Source organism: Eretmochelys imbricata, chromosome 5, assembly GCF_965152235.1.
Source record: "Eretmochelys imbricata isolate rEreImb1 chromosome 5, rEreImb1.hap1, whole genome shotgun sequence".
In the NCBI taxonomy this organism is placed as follows: Eukaryota; Metazoa; Chordata; order Testudines; family Cheloniidae; genus Eretmochelys; species Eretmochelys imbricata.
Window position 1 is genome coordinate 6,130,301 of NC_135576.1, and position 17,145 is coordinate 6,147,445.

Consider the following 17,145-nt stretch of genomic DNA (forward strand, 5'->3'; position numbering starts at 1 on the left):
ACTGTTTTTACATAGGAAAAAACTCCCTTTGAAGTCAATGCGGATTTGACCTACATAGGGACTGCAAGATCTGATTTTATGTTCTGTGACGGGGTCGGGCCAGATGGCTACAGGAGAGTAATAGAAGGCAGATATATTAGCCCCAGGTTAAGTAGGTCCCTTTTCCCTGGGTAAGGTAACAGGGAAGGTTCCAGAACAATCAGGAACCTTCTGGAGACAATTAAGACAGACAGGCTGATTAGAACACCAGCAGCCAATCAAGAAGCTGTTAGAATCAATTGAGGCAAGCTAATCAGGGCACTTGGGTTTAAAAAGGAGCTCACTTCAGTTTGTGGTGCGCGTGTAAGGAGTTGGGAGCAAGAGGTGCTGGGAGCAAGAGGCACTAGGAGCTGAGAGTGAGAACGCGGACTGTTGGAGGACTGAGGAGTGGAAGCATTATCAGACACCAGGAGGAAGGTCCTATGGTGAGGATAAAGAAGGTGTTGGGAGGAGGCCATGGGGAAGTATCACAGGGAGTTGTAGCTGTCGCGCAGCTGTTCCAGGAGGCACTCTGGACAGCTAAATTCCACAGGGCCCTGGGCTGGAACCCGGAGTAGAGGGCGGGCCCGCGTGCCTCCCAAACCTCCCAACTCCTGGTCAGACACAGGAGGAGTTGACCTGGACTGTGGATTCATAAAAACGGCCAAGCTGAGGGCTGCCGTGAAGCTCCAAGGCGAGCAAATCCGCCAATAAGCGCAAGACCCACTAAGGTAGAGGAGGAACTTTGTCACATTCCTTATTTCACATGCTCCCCTACAATAATTGCCACACTTGCAGCATTATGTAAATAACAATATGTCCACCGTATCAGTACTGCAGAGCACATCCACAGCTTGTTTTTAAGAGAATTTTGTAGAAATTGCAGACTGTCTGAGTGAGCTGCAACTCATTTGTGTGTGTGTGTGTGTGTGTGTGTGTGTGTGTGTGTGAGTGAGAGAGAGAGATGTTGTAGGGCTCAGTATTTGTTTATACTTTATCCTGACTCCCTCAGCAGAAATTACAAGGATTGCAAAAAGAGATTCATAGTGCTTCCGCACGTTTTCCTATCTAGCTTTTACAACATTATGTGAACTGATTTTAGTGTAGATTTATTTCTGTGTGGCAGTTTCACATTGGATCAAATCATATTAACGCCATATATCACAAGCAGCAGTTTACGTTTTGTTTGTTTACGTTTTAGCTAAGGGAAGGTATGTCTTTAAATAACATACAGAAAGAATGGGAGAGCTCCCGAAATGGGGGAAGCACATCTGTTCCATCACAGCCCATCGTGGCTCCCATGTGTGCCACAGGCAATATCTGTTTTAAACTCATCTAATAAAAGACCCAATTCCTTATGTTCACAATGCAGTAGTGAATGTGTCTTAGAATCCTCTTCCTCTTTCCCTTTGTCGCCTTGTCCTGCCCATCACAGATTGTTCATCGTATGCCCTGGCCTCATAATCCAACTCATATGTGGATGTCACTCTAGTTTTTAAACAGTTGGCGCCATTCTGCTATAGTTTTCAATTTAAATATTAACAGAAAATAACATAACTTGCCAAGTTGTTGCTTGATTCCCCCTCCCCATCCCACCCCAAACCAGTTAATTTATCTTACAGGGTTGACTTTGAGTGGCCTTTAAAGTCATGTGAAACTGGAACCGAGACTTCCACCTAATACTACAATCTCCATCCTCTAGAGAAATTAAAAAAACACCACTTGCATTCCGTGATATTAATGAGACGCGCCCCCCCCCACCCCCCCTGCCCCACAACCATACTGTAACTGTGAAATAATGTTAAAGTTTCTCAGGCTTGTTATGAAGTATTTAAATGTCAGTGCCATTTCTGAGACCATCAGGGCAGATTTAATGGTGACCAAGGTCAACAAATGCTAACTGGGACCTCCCTTTTAGGGCCTCAAGGGACTTTTAATCGAGTCTCAGTCATGAAGTTAATTTGCAGTGTGGGCCTTTATCCTTAAATCTGCTCCTGGCAATTATTCTATACCATCCCTGTTCATGTGCTGAGGTTTCTTAACAAACTTTGGTCCCTTTAGTCAATAAAACAAACTGGTAAAATAGGGAACTCTTGGGGATTTTATTTTTAGGGATCCCCTATTTTTTTCCTTTTCCACTTGGCTTAAAGACTTAAGGAGGGTTGGATATGGTGGTTCTTAGAGCCCGTCAAAACCTCAGAGCTATGGCCAGGGGGATCAATGGAGTGCAAATGCACGCACTCCGAGCTTTGGTCCTGAGGAGTTTGGGAACCAACCCAACTTGCAGTCCTTTTTCCCCAAGAGTGCCGTAAACTTGGTAAGGTGAGAAGTGAGATGTTACTCCTTAGGGAATTCTGTGCCAAAAAATTAAATATTCTGCGCACAATATTTTAAAATTCTGCATATTTGTCAAAATAACACACTATAATCATACCATTTTAAATGATTTGCTGACAAGTATTTTGAAATAAATTACCAAAATAATTGAAAATGATGTGATTATATTGTTGTTGTTTGTGTTGTTTTGATAATTAATATATGCACAACTTTGCAGAATATTAAATTTTTAATTTTTTGGTGCAGAATTCCCTCAAGAGTACCAAGGTTCTGTGTGGCGCAATCTGGGTGCGGGCAGCTCGGTGGGGGGCCTGGGTCCAGCGGGGAATCTGGATGCACAGGGGCTTGGTGCGGGGTTCTGGGTGCAGGGGGAATGGGACTCTGCAGAGGAGTCCAGGTGAAGGTGGTTAGGGCTCAGTGGGGAGGGCTGGGGGAGTGGAGCTTGGTGGAGTGGGGGGTCAGGGTGCAGCTGGTCGGGGCTCAGTGGGGTGGGGGTCCAGATGTGGGGGGCTCCTGATGCAGAAGGTGAGGCTTGGCAGGGTGGAGGTTTGGGGGGCTCAGTGGGGGCTTCTGGGTGCAGGGGACTCCTGATGTGGAGGAGCTCAGTGCAGGGGATTCCAGGTGTGTGGGTGGGCTCACTGTACAAGGAGCTGCTCCCCATCTGCCTAACCCTGTGCATCCAGACCTCCCCACACCCAACAGCCCCCCCTGCTGAACCAATCCCCACCCCCTCTCCAAGCCTCTCACACACACCCACACCCATGGTGCAGAGCTTGCTGTAGCCAGGGGAAGTTTCTGACCCAGCCTCAGATGGAAGGGGGAGGGGGGTCTCAATCCCTCTCCCCCCAAGCTGGGACTAACATCCCTGGGCAGCCAGAGCCTCCCGAGACCCCCTACCACCAGTGATTTACCTTCTCCCCCTTTTCCCCGCCCCCCAGCTGCCCAAACAGATGTGTCTGAGCTGTCCAGCTGCCAGGGAGGGGGTGAGTGAGTATTGGTGCAGCTTCTCTTTGCTTCCCCGATTTCTGCAAGGAAGCAAAGGGAATCTGCGAGGAGGGGGGGGAAAGGGGGGGCATTTTTCTGCTGTGCCACAATTGCGAGGAATTTACCCGGGAGTAGATGTATAACAGGTAGCTACAGGATTATTTTATGGTCTTTTCTCTCATATCCCTTAACATCTTGCACCCCATCTTTTATTTGTTGCTAGAAATCTCTTTGTGTGGTATTTAATTTAGATTATAAAGTCTTTGGGACATGGGAGTGTGTTTTTATTTGTCTGTAAAATCATCATGCACAGCGATGGCACTAAACAAATAACAAACAACTCTGATTGCCTTCTGGCAACATGTTGAAATTCTGGTAGGTTGCCCTCCTGGCCCCTCTGATTTCTGAAATATTTTAATGTCCTGCACTTTTCACCCAGTCCTAGCATCAGATTTTCCTTGCACGTTTAGTGCTGACACTAATGCAGATGCCTCCAACTCATTGGGTTTCATGGGGCAAAACGTGGCATAAGTGGCTTTCAATCATATGGTGAAGAGTAAATTTTTGTAAAAACAAAACTGAAAATAATCAAATATCAATATTTAGGGGATAATCTACATTATTTTATTTTCTCTGAGACCTGCAAGAAACTCACAAGGAAGGAGCTGAGGGGCAGTCAAATAGAGTTGATATGTTGGTTTATATAAAGAATGTAAATAATGCATACAAAAACTGTACATAGTTGGATTAGATTCCTCTCCAACACTTTGTATGTTGCTTGCATTCTTAAATCTAAGATCTTTGGGGCAGTGATTGTCTTCCAGTGCATATGGACAGCAGCTAATCCATTGTGTGTGCTACCAGAATACAAATTGTAATTTTCTGTCCATCAGTGACCACCAAATTTCAGCTTGCTTGCTGCTGCTAAAGTGGTTTATCTTTAACAAACCTGGCTTCTGCAATTAAACACAGTTAAATCTTTGAGAAAGAGCCTGAGGGCTGAAACAGAGTTTAAATGCAATATGTTACTGAAATTAACGCACACAACTAGGAAAAGAGCTATGAGTGAGTGATTCACTGCTGTTCTGATGTGCATAGCAACACAAATGCTTAACTGCCGAGACAAACCGCAGTGCAAGGATACTCCAGGATATAAGCAGGATTCTGATGTCCCTTACATAACAGCCATGAGTATAACACACCCACTACGAGTTCACTTTTCATTGGGATGACAAATGTGAATTACAACCGCTTTCTTTCTGCAGAGTTTTATCCGAGTATAATCACTTGCCCAACTTAATTGAAAAATCACTTACATTTATAGCTGAATTTAAACATGTTTTTTTATTTAAATGACAGCTTTTGAAGTAGAACTATATTTTACGGAAAGTGGTTGGTTTTTATCTGTGTTTCTGTAAAGACATTTCAAAAACTCTCATCAAATTTCCGGTGGTAAGTAATATCCCATTCAGTGCAAGGTGAAATGTTTTACATCAAATCTCCTGCTGTGTAATGGCCAATCAAAGAGTATTTATAGTGGCTGAATGGATTTTTTGGCTTGGCATTCAAAATTAAACATTTTCATACATTAACATTTAATGTTTTTTGCCACTCTTCTAGTGATTTTATGTAACCCTAGATACTCACAACTACTTGGTACTCTGAAGCTACTTGTTTATGCTGAGGATCCTGCAGACAGTAGTTTCATATTTATTGTACTTGTGTAGACTGATTGAAATGTAGATTTGATAGCAGGCTTATCTCTGCCTTTTGATCAACATTATAGGAGTCTTGCTAGATGTCCATCAGCACAATGCATCGAATCTCCCAGTACTCGTATGACAACTTTACTCTGTGAACTGATGATAAGCAAATTTTGCTAAGGAACAATACCATTTAACATTCTATGTTAAATTTTGAAAGATGATAGCTTGTTTCTCTTATCGTAGGTATCCAACAAGAAGAGTCCGTGCCAGCTAGCACCTTTGGAACTGGATGGTTCTTATCTAAGTATAGCTAGACCGCAAACGTTATACAAGAACAATAAAGCATCACAGTCTGGAAGTTCAGCCCTGTTTTCAGTACCTCTGCACTGTAGAAATAATCATGCTCATGGGACCACAGCCCAGTACAACCAACAGGAGGTTCTCAATGAATGTCCAGCAGAAAATGGCTTGCACAGAAAATGTAACAATATGATGCTGTCAGCAAAGGAAAGGGGCCCATACCACACACAAATGGCTCCTGATGTGGGCCAGAGAATGAGTGAATTTCCGAACACTTGTCCTCACCAAATGAGTCATTGGGCTTCTAGGCAGCCAGGAAGCTTGGAGAACATTCAGGATAGCCAAAAGGTCAGCCATGCACCCAAAAGACATTCTGGGCCGCTTCATGAAACCTGTGATTACTCTAGGCTTTCTCGTGTTTCTGGGATGAATGACAGTGTGGACTCTGGATCAAAAGAAACAGAGCGTAGTAAAAGGCTGTCTGAGGAAAGAAGACAGCAGCTTCTGCTTCAGAAAATGGAGCTGGAAGTTGAAAAGGAACGTCTCCAGCATTTGCTTGCTAAACAGGAAGCAAAACTACTTCTGAAGCAGCAACAGTTACACAAATCCAGGCTGGATTACAATAGGTGAGTTTGTGAGGTTTACAGATAGAGGATAGTTGTTAGTGTATGAGGAATTTCTGTGGTACCGAACATTTACATGGAGCATTGAGAAACACAGAATAAGACATGCTCTGTGCCCTGAAGAACTTGGAATTTAAACTAGACAATACTATAACCACGAGACTAGACATGGGACAACAGTTAAGGTAAAGAAGAGTGTGAGGACTGTTGGTCTAGAATAAGATAGGAAAATTGGTGGAAGAAATTATCTTTGAGGGGGGACTTAAAAGAGGAGAGAGTGTGTTAGTGGGCTAGAACAAGGAGTGCAAGGTGTAGGAACAGCATTACAGAAGGTGCCAAAACCATGAGTGGGAGAAAGAGACAGAGTGAGCAGTAAAGTTAATGTGCTAGATAAAACAAAGGAAGCAGGAAGAGGAGTAGAGGGGAATGAGAGCTGTTTGTATATAGACTTGAGTGCTGATGCTTTACTCAGCTGTACAGACATGAGCAAAGAACCACATCTTCTCTTAAGGGACTATGATGTAAATCAGATTCGGACAATACAGACACACAAAACCCCAACTGAGAGTCCAGTCTTGAATTCTGGGTGGTGTTTGATGAAAGGTTACCTGAAAAAAGTGGGTTTAAAGAGAGATTTAAACAGGGGGGTTGTTTTAAGGGAGGTAAAGAAGAGAGGCCCTAGAGAGTGAGGGGCCCCATGGAAAATAAGTGGAAAGAAGATACAAGAGAGGTTGTTGGGCTGAAGCATGGGAGGTGCTTAAGCAGTGGAAGGGTTAGTGGGGAGGAGGAAATAAGAACAGGGATGTAGACACGTCAGAATTGTGCAGCGTCTTGAGTTGAAAATGAGGTGCTTTCACTGGATGTAGAAGGTGAGAGCTTGCCCTGGAAGATATTTGTGCAAGGGTTTGACAGAGTGGTAGGAGGGGAAGACAGATTTAGCAACAACATTTTATATAAACTGGCAGCGAGGAGAGGATAGAGGAGATGTATTGAAACCACAGAAGAAGTAGTTGCCCTAGAAAGAGGAGATATAACTCAGTTGAATACAAGCATTTTAGTGGAAGGGAGAGGGAGGAATGGATGGAGTTTAGCAGTCTTGTAAAGGAAACAGCAAGAGGATTTGATGAGAGCTTTGATGTAGATATTATTTTAAAAGTGTCACTGACAAGGGGATCCCACAAGATTCTGAATTACATGACCTGCATCCCACGCATGTACTCTCTCTTTTCCCTCCAACCCCACAACTGCTTTTCAAGTTTTAAAAGGGAATATTATAGCTGAAGGAGTTTTTTGCCTGTATAAACTGTACTCTGCGAAGTAACTTTCTCTGCTGCTTTTGTATGTAATATGCAATCCAAAAATTAATTGCATTTAGTTAGTTTTCACATGCCTATGTGATCAGAGGCAGTCACAATTGTCTGTGCGTTGATGTGACAGGGCGCTCCACTCACCACTGGGATGGCACCTCCTCCTGGTCACTCTGGGGAATAGCTTGTGAGGTCAATGCCCCTTCCCAAGTTTGCGCACCGTCTCTCCACCTCTCTGTCTTGGTCTGTGGCCCTCTGTCTCACTCCATGAGACTTAGCTCTGCCTCTTTGTGACTTAGCCCTGCCTCCAGATCACCAAACGGTTTTCCCCTTCCAGGATCATAAAGTCTTTCCTTTCAAGCAGTCCTAGGCAGTCTTCCTCGTAGTGCCACTCTCTTAACGGTTGGCAAGGGAACCCAGGTCCACCCTCTGCTCCGGGTTCTGGCTTAGGGACCCTCTAGAGAGCAATCAAGGCCTATTCGCTTCTAGACCTTAGTGCCTTTCCCTGACCCCTGTCATACCTCTTTGGCTACCCCGGGTTTGCCAGCTCAAACACACCTCCTCTCTCTCAGGGAATGACTGCAGACTCTCCCAGCAGCCCCCACTATTTCGTGTCTTTATAGTCCCAGCCCAGATCATTCCTCCTCAGCTGGGCTCCCTCACTCAGTCTTGGGTTTACTTGGCCACCTGATTCAACATCATCTGTGGCCTGTTGGGTTAATTAGCCCCCTTTCCCATCTGCATTAACCCTTTCCAGGTAAGTGTGGGGTAAACATCTGATCACAGTTGGAAATGACTGAGGTCACAAAGGATTATAACTTCAGGTGAGAAGTAAGTAGGAACAGATGTATTCTTAAGAACATAAGAAAAGCCATACAGGGTCAGACTAATGGTCTATCTAGCCAGGTATGCTGTCTTCCAATAGTGGCCAATGCCAGGTTCTTCAGAGGGAATGAACAGAACAGGGAATCAAGTGATCCATCCCTTGTCACTCATTCACAGCTCCTGGCAAACAGAGAATAGGAACACTTCAGAGCATGGTTTTGCATTCCTGCCCATCCTGGCTAATAGCCATTAGCTATCCTACATGAACTTATCTAGTTCTTTTTTGAATCCTGTGATAGTCTTGGCCTTCACAACATTCTCTTGCAAAGAGTTCCATAGGTTGACTGCGTTGTGTGAAGAAATATATCCTTTTGTTTTGTTTTAAACCTGCTGCCTATTTTTTTCATTTGGTCACCCCGGTTCTTGTGTTATTAGAAGGAGTAAATAACATTTCCTTATTTACTTTCTCCACACTAGTCATGATTTTATAGTCCTCTAACATATCTCCCCTTTGTCACTTCTTTTCCAAGCTGAAAAGTCCCAGTCTTATTAATCTCTCCTCATATGGAAGCTGTTCCATACCCCAAATCATTTGTATTGCCCTTTTCTGTACCTTTTCCAATTCCAATATATCTTTTTTGAAATGGGGCAACCAGATCTGCATGTAGTATTCAAGATGTGGGCGTTACCATGGATTTATATAGAGGCAATATGATATTTTCTGTCCTATTATCTCTCCCTTTCTTAATGATTCCCAACATTCTGTTTGCTTTGTTGACTGCCGCTGCACATTGACTGGATATTTTCAGAGAACCATCCACAATGACTCCAAGATCTTTCTTGAGTGGTAACAGCTAATTTACATCCTATCATTTTATATGTGTAGTTGGGATTATATTTTCTAGTCTCCATTACTTTTCATTTATCAACATTGAGTTTCATCTGCCATTTTATTGCCCAGTCACCCAGTTTTGTGAGATCCCTTTGTAACTCTTCGCAGTCTGCTTTGGACTTAACTATCTTGAGTAGTTTTGTATCATCGGCAAATTTTGCCACCTCACTGTTTACCCATTTTTCCAGATCATTTATGAATATGTTGAACAGGACTGGTCCCAGTACAGACCCCTGGGAGACACCATTATTTACCTCTCTCCATTCTGAAAACTGGATCTTCAAATATCCTATTTCTATGCATATGTCCTACTAATAAAAAGTAAGTAGAATATAAAGGACACATAGGCAGAGTTGCTTTTAAAATGAATATTTTCAGAGTCTTCTGAGAGGCATTGGCTGCCCAACAAAAGGACTCTTGAATATCTCTGTAATGGTGTCATTCTTGTTACTATAATTGCACCTATTTAAACCAGTTTCTCTGAAAAGATTTCAAGTTCGGCAAAGCTGTAGTTTCTAGAAAAAAAGTACAGAGGAGCGTCCATAAATGAATAGCCTGAGTCTTGAAAATATTTTCCATTACCTCTTCCCAGAGGTGCAGATGCTTGTACATTTGCCATCTCATCTTCAAATAAGGCACCTACACCGTAGCAATCTGAACGTAAGAGGTTCTCTTGCAATCTCTTTAGAGTTTAATGCAATTGAACTATCTACATCAAATATCTGCACATACCTAATATTTACAGGTATCCTTCTCAAATGTCACCTTTCCTGTTTTAGTTTTAGCTTTGTGATTCTCCTCTTTGGTCTACTTGCTAACCACAGAATTACTTCTAAGGTCTGCAGATGACAAAGATTTGTTTACTTAATCATTTAAATACACCTTGCTAAATTGTCAGGAAGACTCACTAAGGAAGGAACTTAATCTATTCACTAATCTTTTACTATCACGAGGATAGTAAAAGACAGATAAACAAAACCAGCTAACGTTAATTTATTTGGCTGTCCCTCTCTCTCAATGGGTAGAATTGTGCAGTGCTGGATTAGGCCCATTCGGAGGTGCTAGAGGTGTCATTGTTTAAATGAGAAGTAAAAAGGGTCCTGACCACTTGTACTAGTTAGTGGCTCTTAAAATGCCTGTATATCTTTTTGCAAGGGCAGGCGTTAGCCCTTTTTCATGGCCAAATTCTAACATAATTGCATTCTGTCTCCCTAAATTCCCTCCTGCAGTTTCAAATAGGCACAGTATTCTTCAATCCCATGTGCTCTGCTTGTATAATGGCTGTCACTTTTCACACCAGAGGTGACTGCATTTCAATGGTGGGGGAAATGACTCTGTAGCAAGGCAGGGCACTCACCAGTGTGGTGCCTCCTGCTGGTCCATCTGGGAATTAGCTCATCTGGCTCCGGAACGCCCTCTATGGGCCGGTGTCTCACCCTCTGTTACCTGCCCCTGTTGTCTCCTCCACCTCTGGCCCCATGTCCCTCCTGGACCCCGGTGCCCCTTACCTTGGGATGCTGCCCCACAGTAGTGTCCCCACACTCTGTGTCTTCCCTCCCAGGAGACTCCCAACTCCCCTGCGTCAGTGGCTACTGCCAGTCATCTAGCCCCTTCTCTTAGGGGCAAACTTCAGTCTGTAATGGCCACTCATCACTGGCAAGGGGGTTGGACCTGCTGCCTTTTTTTGCCCTGGCTGCCTCCCTGCAGCCCTAGTACCTCCTCAGGCCTTTGCCGCAAAGCCTCGGCCTGGGAGGTCACTAGGCCAGAGCTCCCCAGTTCAGCCTGCCTTTTCCTGGTACTGCTCGGTCCAAGGTATCCCTGACTCTACCAAGCAGCCAAGTCCTTCCTTTTCCCCAGGAACCCTTCTTATACTGGCCTAGTCGGGCCCTGACTGGCTGTGCTTGTGCTTGTCTCCCCAGGACAGCTGTTTTTTTAATACCTTCCAAACTGGAGTGGGGTGACTGCCCTGCTACAGACTCCTCTAGGTATGTTTAATTACACTTCAGGGCAGCCCAAAATTACACTAGCTTGAGGTGCAGAATTGACCATCTTCAGTCCTGGCTCAGTGACAGGTTTAAGGTCCTTTCAGTTACTATCCATGAGGGCCAGAAATTGTATCTTTATTATAATAGAAAGGGAAACTTTCCTGCATGCTATTTTCTCTCTTGATTTGAACAGAGGAGGGGATACTCCGATAAAGAGGGAACATCATCTGTTGAGACCTACGGTTTCCTGGAACTGCATCACCATATTAAAGATGGAGAACAGCTGCAATCTCCTATATTTTATGCAGCTTTCATGCCGCCCTTGAGCTCTTGCCAGGTGCTAGGGCATCCCTTGGTGTGGCGAAGCATGAATATTTCTCATAGTTTTTCTCATATTTCTCAAGAGAGCAAGTGCTTTGAAATCAGTAGAATTAAACAATTTTTTGTCAACCACAACCCTCAGAAACAAAGGCGGCAGGTGGAAGCTGTTTCCCCAAAACTGAGAGGTGTAAGAGAGAAAATGGAGAGGTTTTGTGAAAGCTTCTCTGTATAAAGTGCTCTGATCAGAGTTCACCCTTTTGTGTGTGTTGGGGGTGGAGGTGGCTGCAGATACAATAGCTTCCCCAGGATGTAAAGCTAACTAACTCCACATTTCCAGATTTAAGGGCCAAGTTTTTGACTCAGACGTGGTCACTGATGAAGCACCAGGCGGGCCAGGAGGACCAACCCTTATGATGAATGGCACTGGCATGGGGCTAAGGTAATCTCTCTTATTTTCTTTTAACCATTAGCAAGTACTTTTAAGTGTTGGTGTATTTTCTTCATTCTCAAAAAGATGTTATTGGCTGCCAAGTGCATATTTTTGGTCTGTATTTCTATTTGAGTTGGGTTAAATGCTGCTAACCAGGAAAGACCTCATGAAATAGTCTAGATTGGTCTCTAGCTTGGCTCATGCTGCAGGGCTATAAAATTGAGCAGTAGGCTGGTGCCCAGACTCTGGAACCCTCCTCCATCAAAGGGTCCCAGAGCCTGTATGTCTACACTGCAGTTTTATAGCCCTGCAGCCCAAGCTAGCTGACACAGGCCATCCAGGAGTGTTTTAATGCAGTGTAGATATACCCTGAGTCTCTCTGTGCCTCAGTTCCTCATCTTTATAATAGCAATAATGCTATCCTTTGTTGTCTTGTCTTTTTAGATTGTAAGCTGTTCAGGCCAAGGACTGTCTTACTAGGCGTTTGTACAGTGCCTAGCACAATGGGACCTTGATCTCAACTGAGGCCTCATATAATTAATAATAGTCTGATCTGGCAGTCCTTACTCATGCAAAATTCCCAATGAAGTCATGCTAACTTTCATGTTTTCTGAGGTCAGTTGGGAGTTCTCTGAGTGTGTGGTAGATAGCTGTGGCATTTCCCCATGACTGGAGGAAGTCTACAAGTGCACATGTGGTCGATCTCCATCTTAATGGCACTTCTGAATCACCTGTCCTCGGTCCCATTTGGAGCATGAAAATCTCTTTTGCTTCTAAAACCCTTCCCGGATACAGTTCCCCTTTCTGGTCTCTGACCTGACTGACAGTGCAGTCTCTTGCCAGAGGTTAGTCAGTTTGGCATTATATATCTTTTGGCGCTGAGGCGTTGGTCAAAGGCTTTGTGTAAGACCTCTTCTCAGCAAAGCAGGAAGGAGAGAATAAAAAAGTATACAGGCCTCTCAGTGCCAAAGAAAACCTTTCTCACTCTTTAGGGTGCTAAAACAAACTGCTAGACAAGAACTCTAGGTGTCAGAAGTGTCTTCCTAGGGTCAGTCCTTTCCTCCTACCTCCACACATTGACTGGATGTGGTAGAATAATAAGGGTAGACTCAGGCTCAGCAGTGTGTTGGCTCATCACAAGCCAACCCTGCAGTCTCTGACGCAATAAATGCTCTTCTCATCCCAGCAAATCATGAACAGCAAGCAGCAGAACCCAAGTAAATGTGTGCACCCAGGAAGGCAGCACTTGCTGCTGGACCAGAAATTGCAGGTGTGCCTTCTGTGGTTCTAATCTCTCCTCCGCCCCCGCTCCCCCCAAGCTTACCAATCTTGGGTTAGGTGTTTTTTGTTTTGCTGTCTGGTGAATGGTATTCATTTCCTTCTGTATTTTCTTTTCTTCAGTCTTGGTTGGGGATGGGATGGTAGAGGAATAATTGGACCTACAAATTTACACTAATTGTGAGCTCCACAGTGAGAAGTGAGTGAAAGTTCATAAAATGTCGCAATAAACTGTCATAAATGTTGATGGGAAAAGGTGAAAAAAGAGAGAGGCTGAATTAGCCCAAACAAAAAATCCCACTGATATAATTCAAGGACTGTGTAAACAAGGATACTGTAAGACTGGAAATCAATGAACCAAAATTGGTGTGTTGGAAATTAGCCATAATTGGTTGACAAAATAACGTGGGGTGGGCTATTCCACCCCCACTCTCTTCTGAGGTCCTTCTAAGAAGAAGACTTTGTGGGGAGAACTGGCTCCTGCAATGCTGGCTGACTGAAAGAACAGGAAGGAGCGAACTTCACCATCATGGCTGCCACCCCCACTGTGTCTTAGGATCCTGGTCCTCCTTCATCCTAATTGAGAGAAATGTCCTGACCAGATCAGTCCAGAAAGAAAGGGACGCTGATGACATCCACTGGCTTTAGTTACATGCTGAACACCACTTGGGATGTGAAACTTTGTCATGTATACTCCCTCCCAGTTTGTCCTTTTCCTTTCCCACTTTATTTCTTTTTTCCTATCCCTCTCTTTTTGTTTTCTATTTAATAAGAGCCTGGCCAAGACTGTATATTTTGTAACACCGCTGTATCTATGTTACAGGAAAGAGGCTGCTAAAAAGAATGCCCTAAACAGCTCAATGTTGGTATAAGTTTGCCAGGTCTTGGAGTGGCTAATAAGACCATGGGCTATGCTTGTGTTTTTCGAGCAGTGAGGTTGCAAGTGACATTCAACACCAGGGACAGTTGCTGTATTTTCTATCTTTGCTGTTCTTTTCTTTCCCCTTTGTTTGTCTTGTTATGGCTTCTGGGAAATAGGATTGGACTTGTACAACAACAGCAACAACAATAACTCCAGTGTATCCAACTAACTACTTCTCATTTACCCAAAAGGACAGTTATTCCCATCTTTAATGCTCTCTAAGAGATTATCAGGCAAGGGTTTTTTTTCCTTCGAAAGATCCTCTCCTGCTAAATGGAATGAGGATGTTGTTAAAATGAAAGCCTCACTTAATACCTTGCATTTCATATACTTTAACTGTTTTTCCTTCTTTCTGTATCTTTAATAAAAAGTTAAAAAGGATGTTTAATAGTGTGTTTGCCATGGTACTAAGCAATCTGAGGTCTGTGTGTACCAAACCCTGAACCTTGTTTACCACTGTTTAATGTTGGACAGCGACAGGGACATGTCAATACCTTCAACTCTTTTGACTCATGTATTCCATCTAAATTAATACAACAGTGGGGTGTGATATCTTCCTCATGGACTTGCTAGTTTGTTCTTTCGCCTATATGAGTTACTGATTATCCAGTAAAAACAACAAGGAATCCTTGTGGCACTTTAGAGACTAACAGATCTCATTAGACTGACCTCACACTTGGTAAAGCAACTCCCATCCTTTCATGTATTTATACCTGCTCCTTTATTTTCCACTCCATGTATCTGATGAAGTGGATTGTAGCCCACGAAAGCTTATGCCCAAATAAAGTTGTTAGTCTCTAAGGTGCCACAAGGACTCCTCGTTGTTTTTGCTGATACAGACTAACACGGCTACCGCTCTGAAATTTATTTGGGCATAAGCTTTCCTGATTATCCAATCACCTTTGTGTTAACAAGTAGTGGAGTCTATTTAATTTTAAACTTAGGTTACCAGCAGAGCTGAGAAGGAGAGTCCTAAAAGTGATCCTCATTTATTTTTTCCTGTTTTACAAAACCATGTGATTCCATGATCACTGTAGCAAAGGAGATTCAGAAAATAGATCTAGTTAAATATATTATAGTATTGCACTCTGTTGAGGAGAAATGTAACCTAGAACATCTGCAAGTCTTTTTGCAATAGGTTGCCAAAACCTACAAAAGTCTACTTAATATAGGGGGGGAAATGAAGAAAAACTGCATAGTTTAGAAAATGAGTTCCAGATTTTATAAGGCTTTTTCCCTTTCTCTCTCTCTCTCTCTCTCATTCCCTTGATTAAACCCACAGTAATTTTTCAAAGTTAATATGCATTTCTGCAGTCCCAAGTCACAACGCCAGCTGGTTCCAAAGTTTGGCAGCAAGGCATCTGAAAGTTTGTTTCTTGTACTCAGTCTTCAGTTTTGCAAAGGTTACCAGATGAATGCTCCCTAAATAATTTAATCTAATGTAAGACTGGAAGAGGCTATGAAGACAAGTCCATTTGTCTCCTTTATGCATTTGAATATAGAAGTGATTTTTTTTCAGTCTCAGAAAAGGGTGCGCATGAGTGTGGCTGGAATGGGAGGTGGGAACTGTTCTCTTCTAAGCAATCTGAAAGTTGTAGTGAAATGTCAAAGGCTTCTTGCTGTAGAAAATATTAAGAATCATGATGGAAAACCAACCCTGTTTACCTTCCAGTTTGGATGAGCTTCTCAAGGGAACCTCCACAAAACGTAATTTTAATTTTCAAATAAACAAAGCTCAGTTTAAAATTCTCTTGGTATTTTTAAAAAAAATTGCCAAAAGTATTTAAAATATTAAACTTGCTCGAATGAGACCTTGAAATTTACAAATAAAATAAATAATACAATCAAGAACTGAAAAACATAGATTTTTATAATTAACAGCTCATTTTGAGTTAATTATCTACAATTACCAAAATCTAATTGCAATTTATTCTGTATTATCTGTGGAGAGAATCGTAGGTAAGGGAATCTGCATCATTGGCATTCATAGGATGGGTACAAATAATGGACGGGCCCTTAATGGAAAAACAAAAGCAAATAGGAGCATGCAGCTGTGCCAAGCTAGCGAAAGGTAATTGTAGTCAGAAATGAGGTATGTATTTTAAAGGCATCTTGTCATCTCCTGTAGAGCATAATTTTTTACCTACTTGAAGAAAAGATTTCAAGAGCAAATACAGAGCAGTTTGATTTCTGTCTGAGCTATTCATGGCTATCAGCCTGTTTGTGGAAGGGGAAACTTTGACTCTGGGGAGCACTTTAAATATACCGAACTTTTGAATGTGTGTTTCATTTCCTCTACCATAAGTACCCTTTACAGTTTAACTAATTATCAAAGCCTTTCAACAAATGTTGCCCATCTCTGCCTGCTTGGATCGTCCTGATGCGAATTTGTAATACTGAATTTGTCACTTTACTGTCAGGTGTAAACAGAAGGAGGGACTTGTTTGGGAGGAATGCTCTTTTCCTGATACACAGATTGGCCATCTCTAGGCAGCTGAAGAATCTGCAGTTGCAGGATTTCCAGTTCTCCCAGGCACAGCCATGGGAGCAGGGGTTTATTGGGGATAGTTTAAACTAGCTTGGTGTGCACATGGGTGAGTCCAGGACAGATCTTCAGCAAGAGATGTATAACTTCTAAAATTAGAGGCAAGTTCGGTTTGTAGAATTTCTTTTCAAGTCTTTCCCAGGGTGTAAGATGCTTTAAAATATTCAAAAATAAAAGCATAACCTTCTGTATTTGATTAGCTTAAAACAGCTTTTAAAAACACATTCCCTATCTCTCAGGTGCCGATGCCTGGTACATGCTCAAGTACCCACTCCCTGCTCATTCAGGAGGATCAGTTGACGTGGCACCTGCTTTTGTGCATACTCCTGATAACTGCATCAGGAAGAGTGGAATTTTAAAACAATCCACTACTTTCCCCTTTGTTTAATCTTACTTTTGAATATGAATATAGTACACCAGGGAAATGAGGGCTGTCTAATAGCTCTGACTAGAGCCAGGTATAGTTCAGTGAGATGCTGTGCAAGGATCCCTCCTTTTAACTTTCTGTGTGCTTAAATTCTAACCTATAACATTCCTTGCTGTTGTATCGCTTCATCCCTTCAGCATCTCTGTCAATGCACCTTGTTCCTTTCTTACCTATAGCACCCTCTGCTAATCCATTGCTGGGTCCTCACACAACTCTGCCAGCCTACCTCAACCCTCACCTGAACA

General features: G+C 42.9%; 1 protein-coding gene across 6 annotated transcripts in view; it reads left to right on the plus strand.

The window, feature by feature from the left end:
* The window catches only part of KIAA1328 (KIAA1328 ortholog), a 296,694-nt gene that overhangs the window by 179,936 nt on the left and 99,613 nt on the right, over positions 1-17,145 (plus strand). For all 6 annotated transcript variants that reach the window (XR_013346104.1, XM_077816624.1, XM_077816625.1 and 3 more), the window contains 2 exons: positions 5,289-5,971; positions 11,636-11,737. Coding sequence is in view for 5 of the 6 variants with exons in the window: in XM_077816624.1 (XP_077672750.1) it covers positions 5,289-5,971; positions 11,636-11,737 (785 nt within the window). In the remaining variant the exon portion in view is untranslated. The remainder of the gene's footprint in view (positions 1-5,288; positions 5,972-11,635; positions 11,738-17,145) is intronic.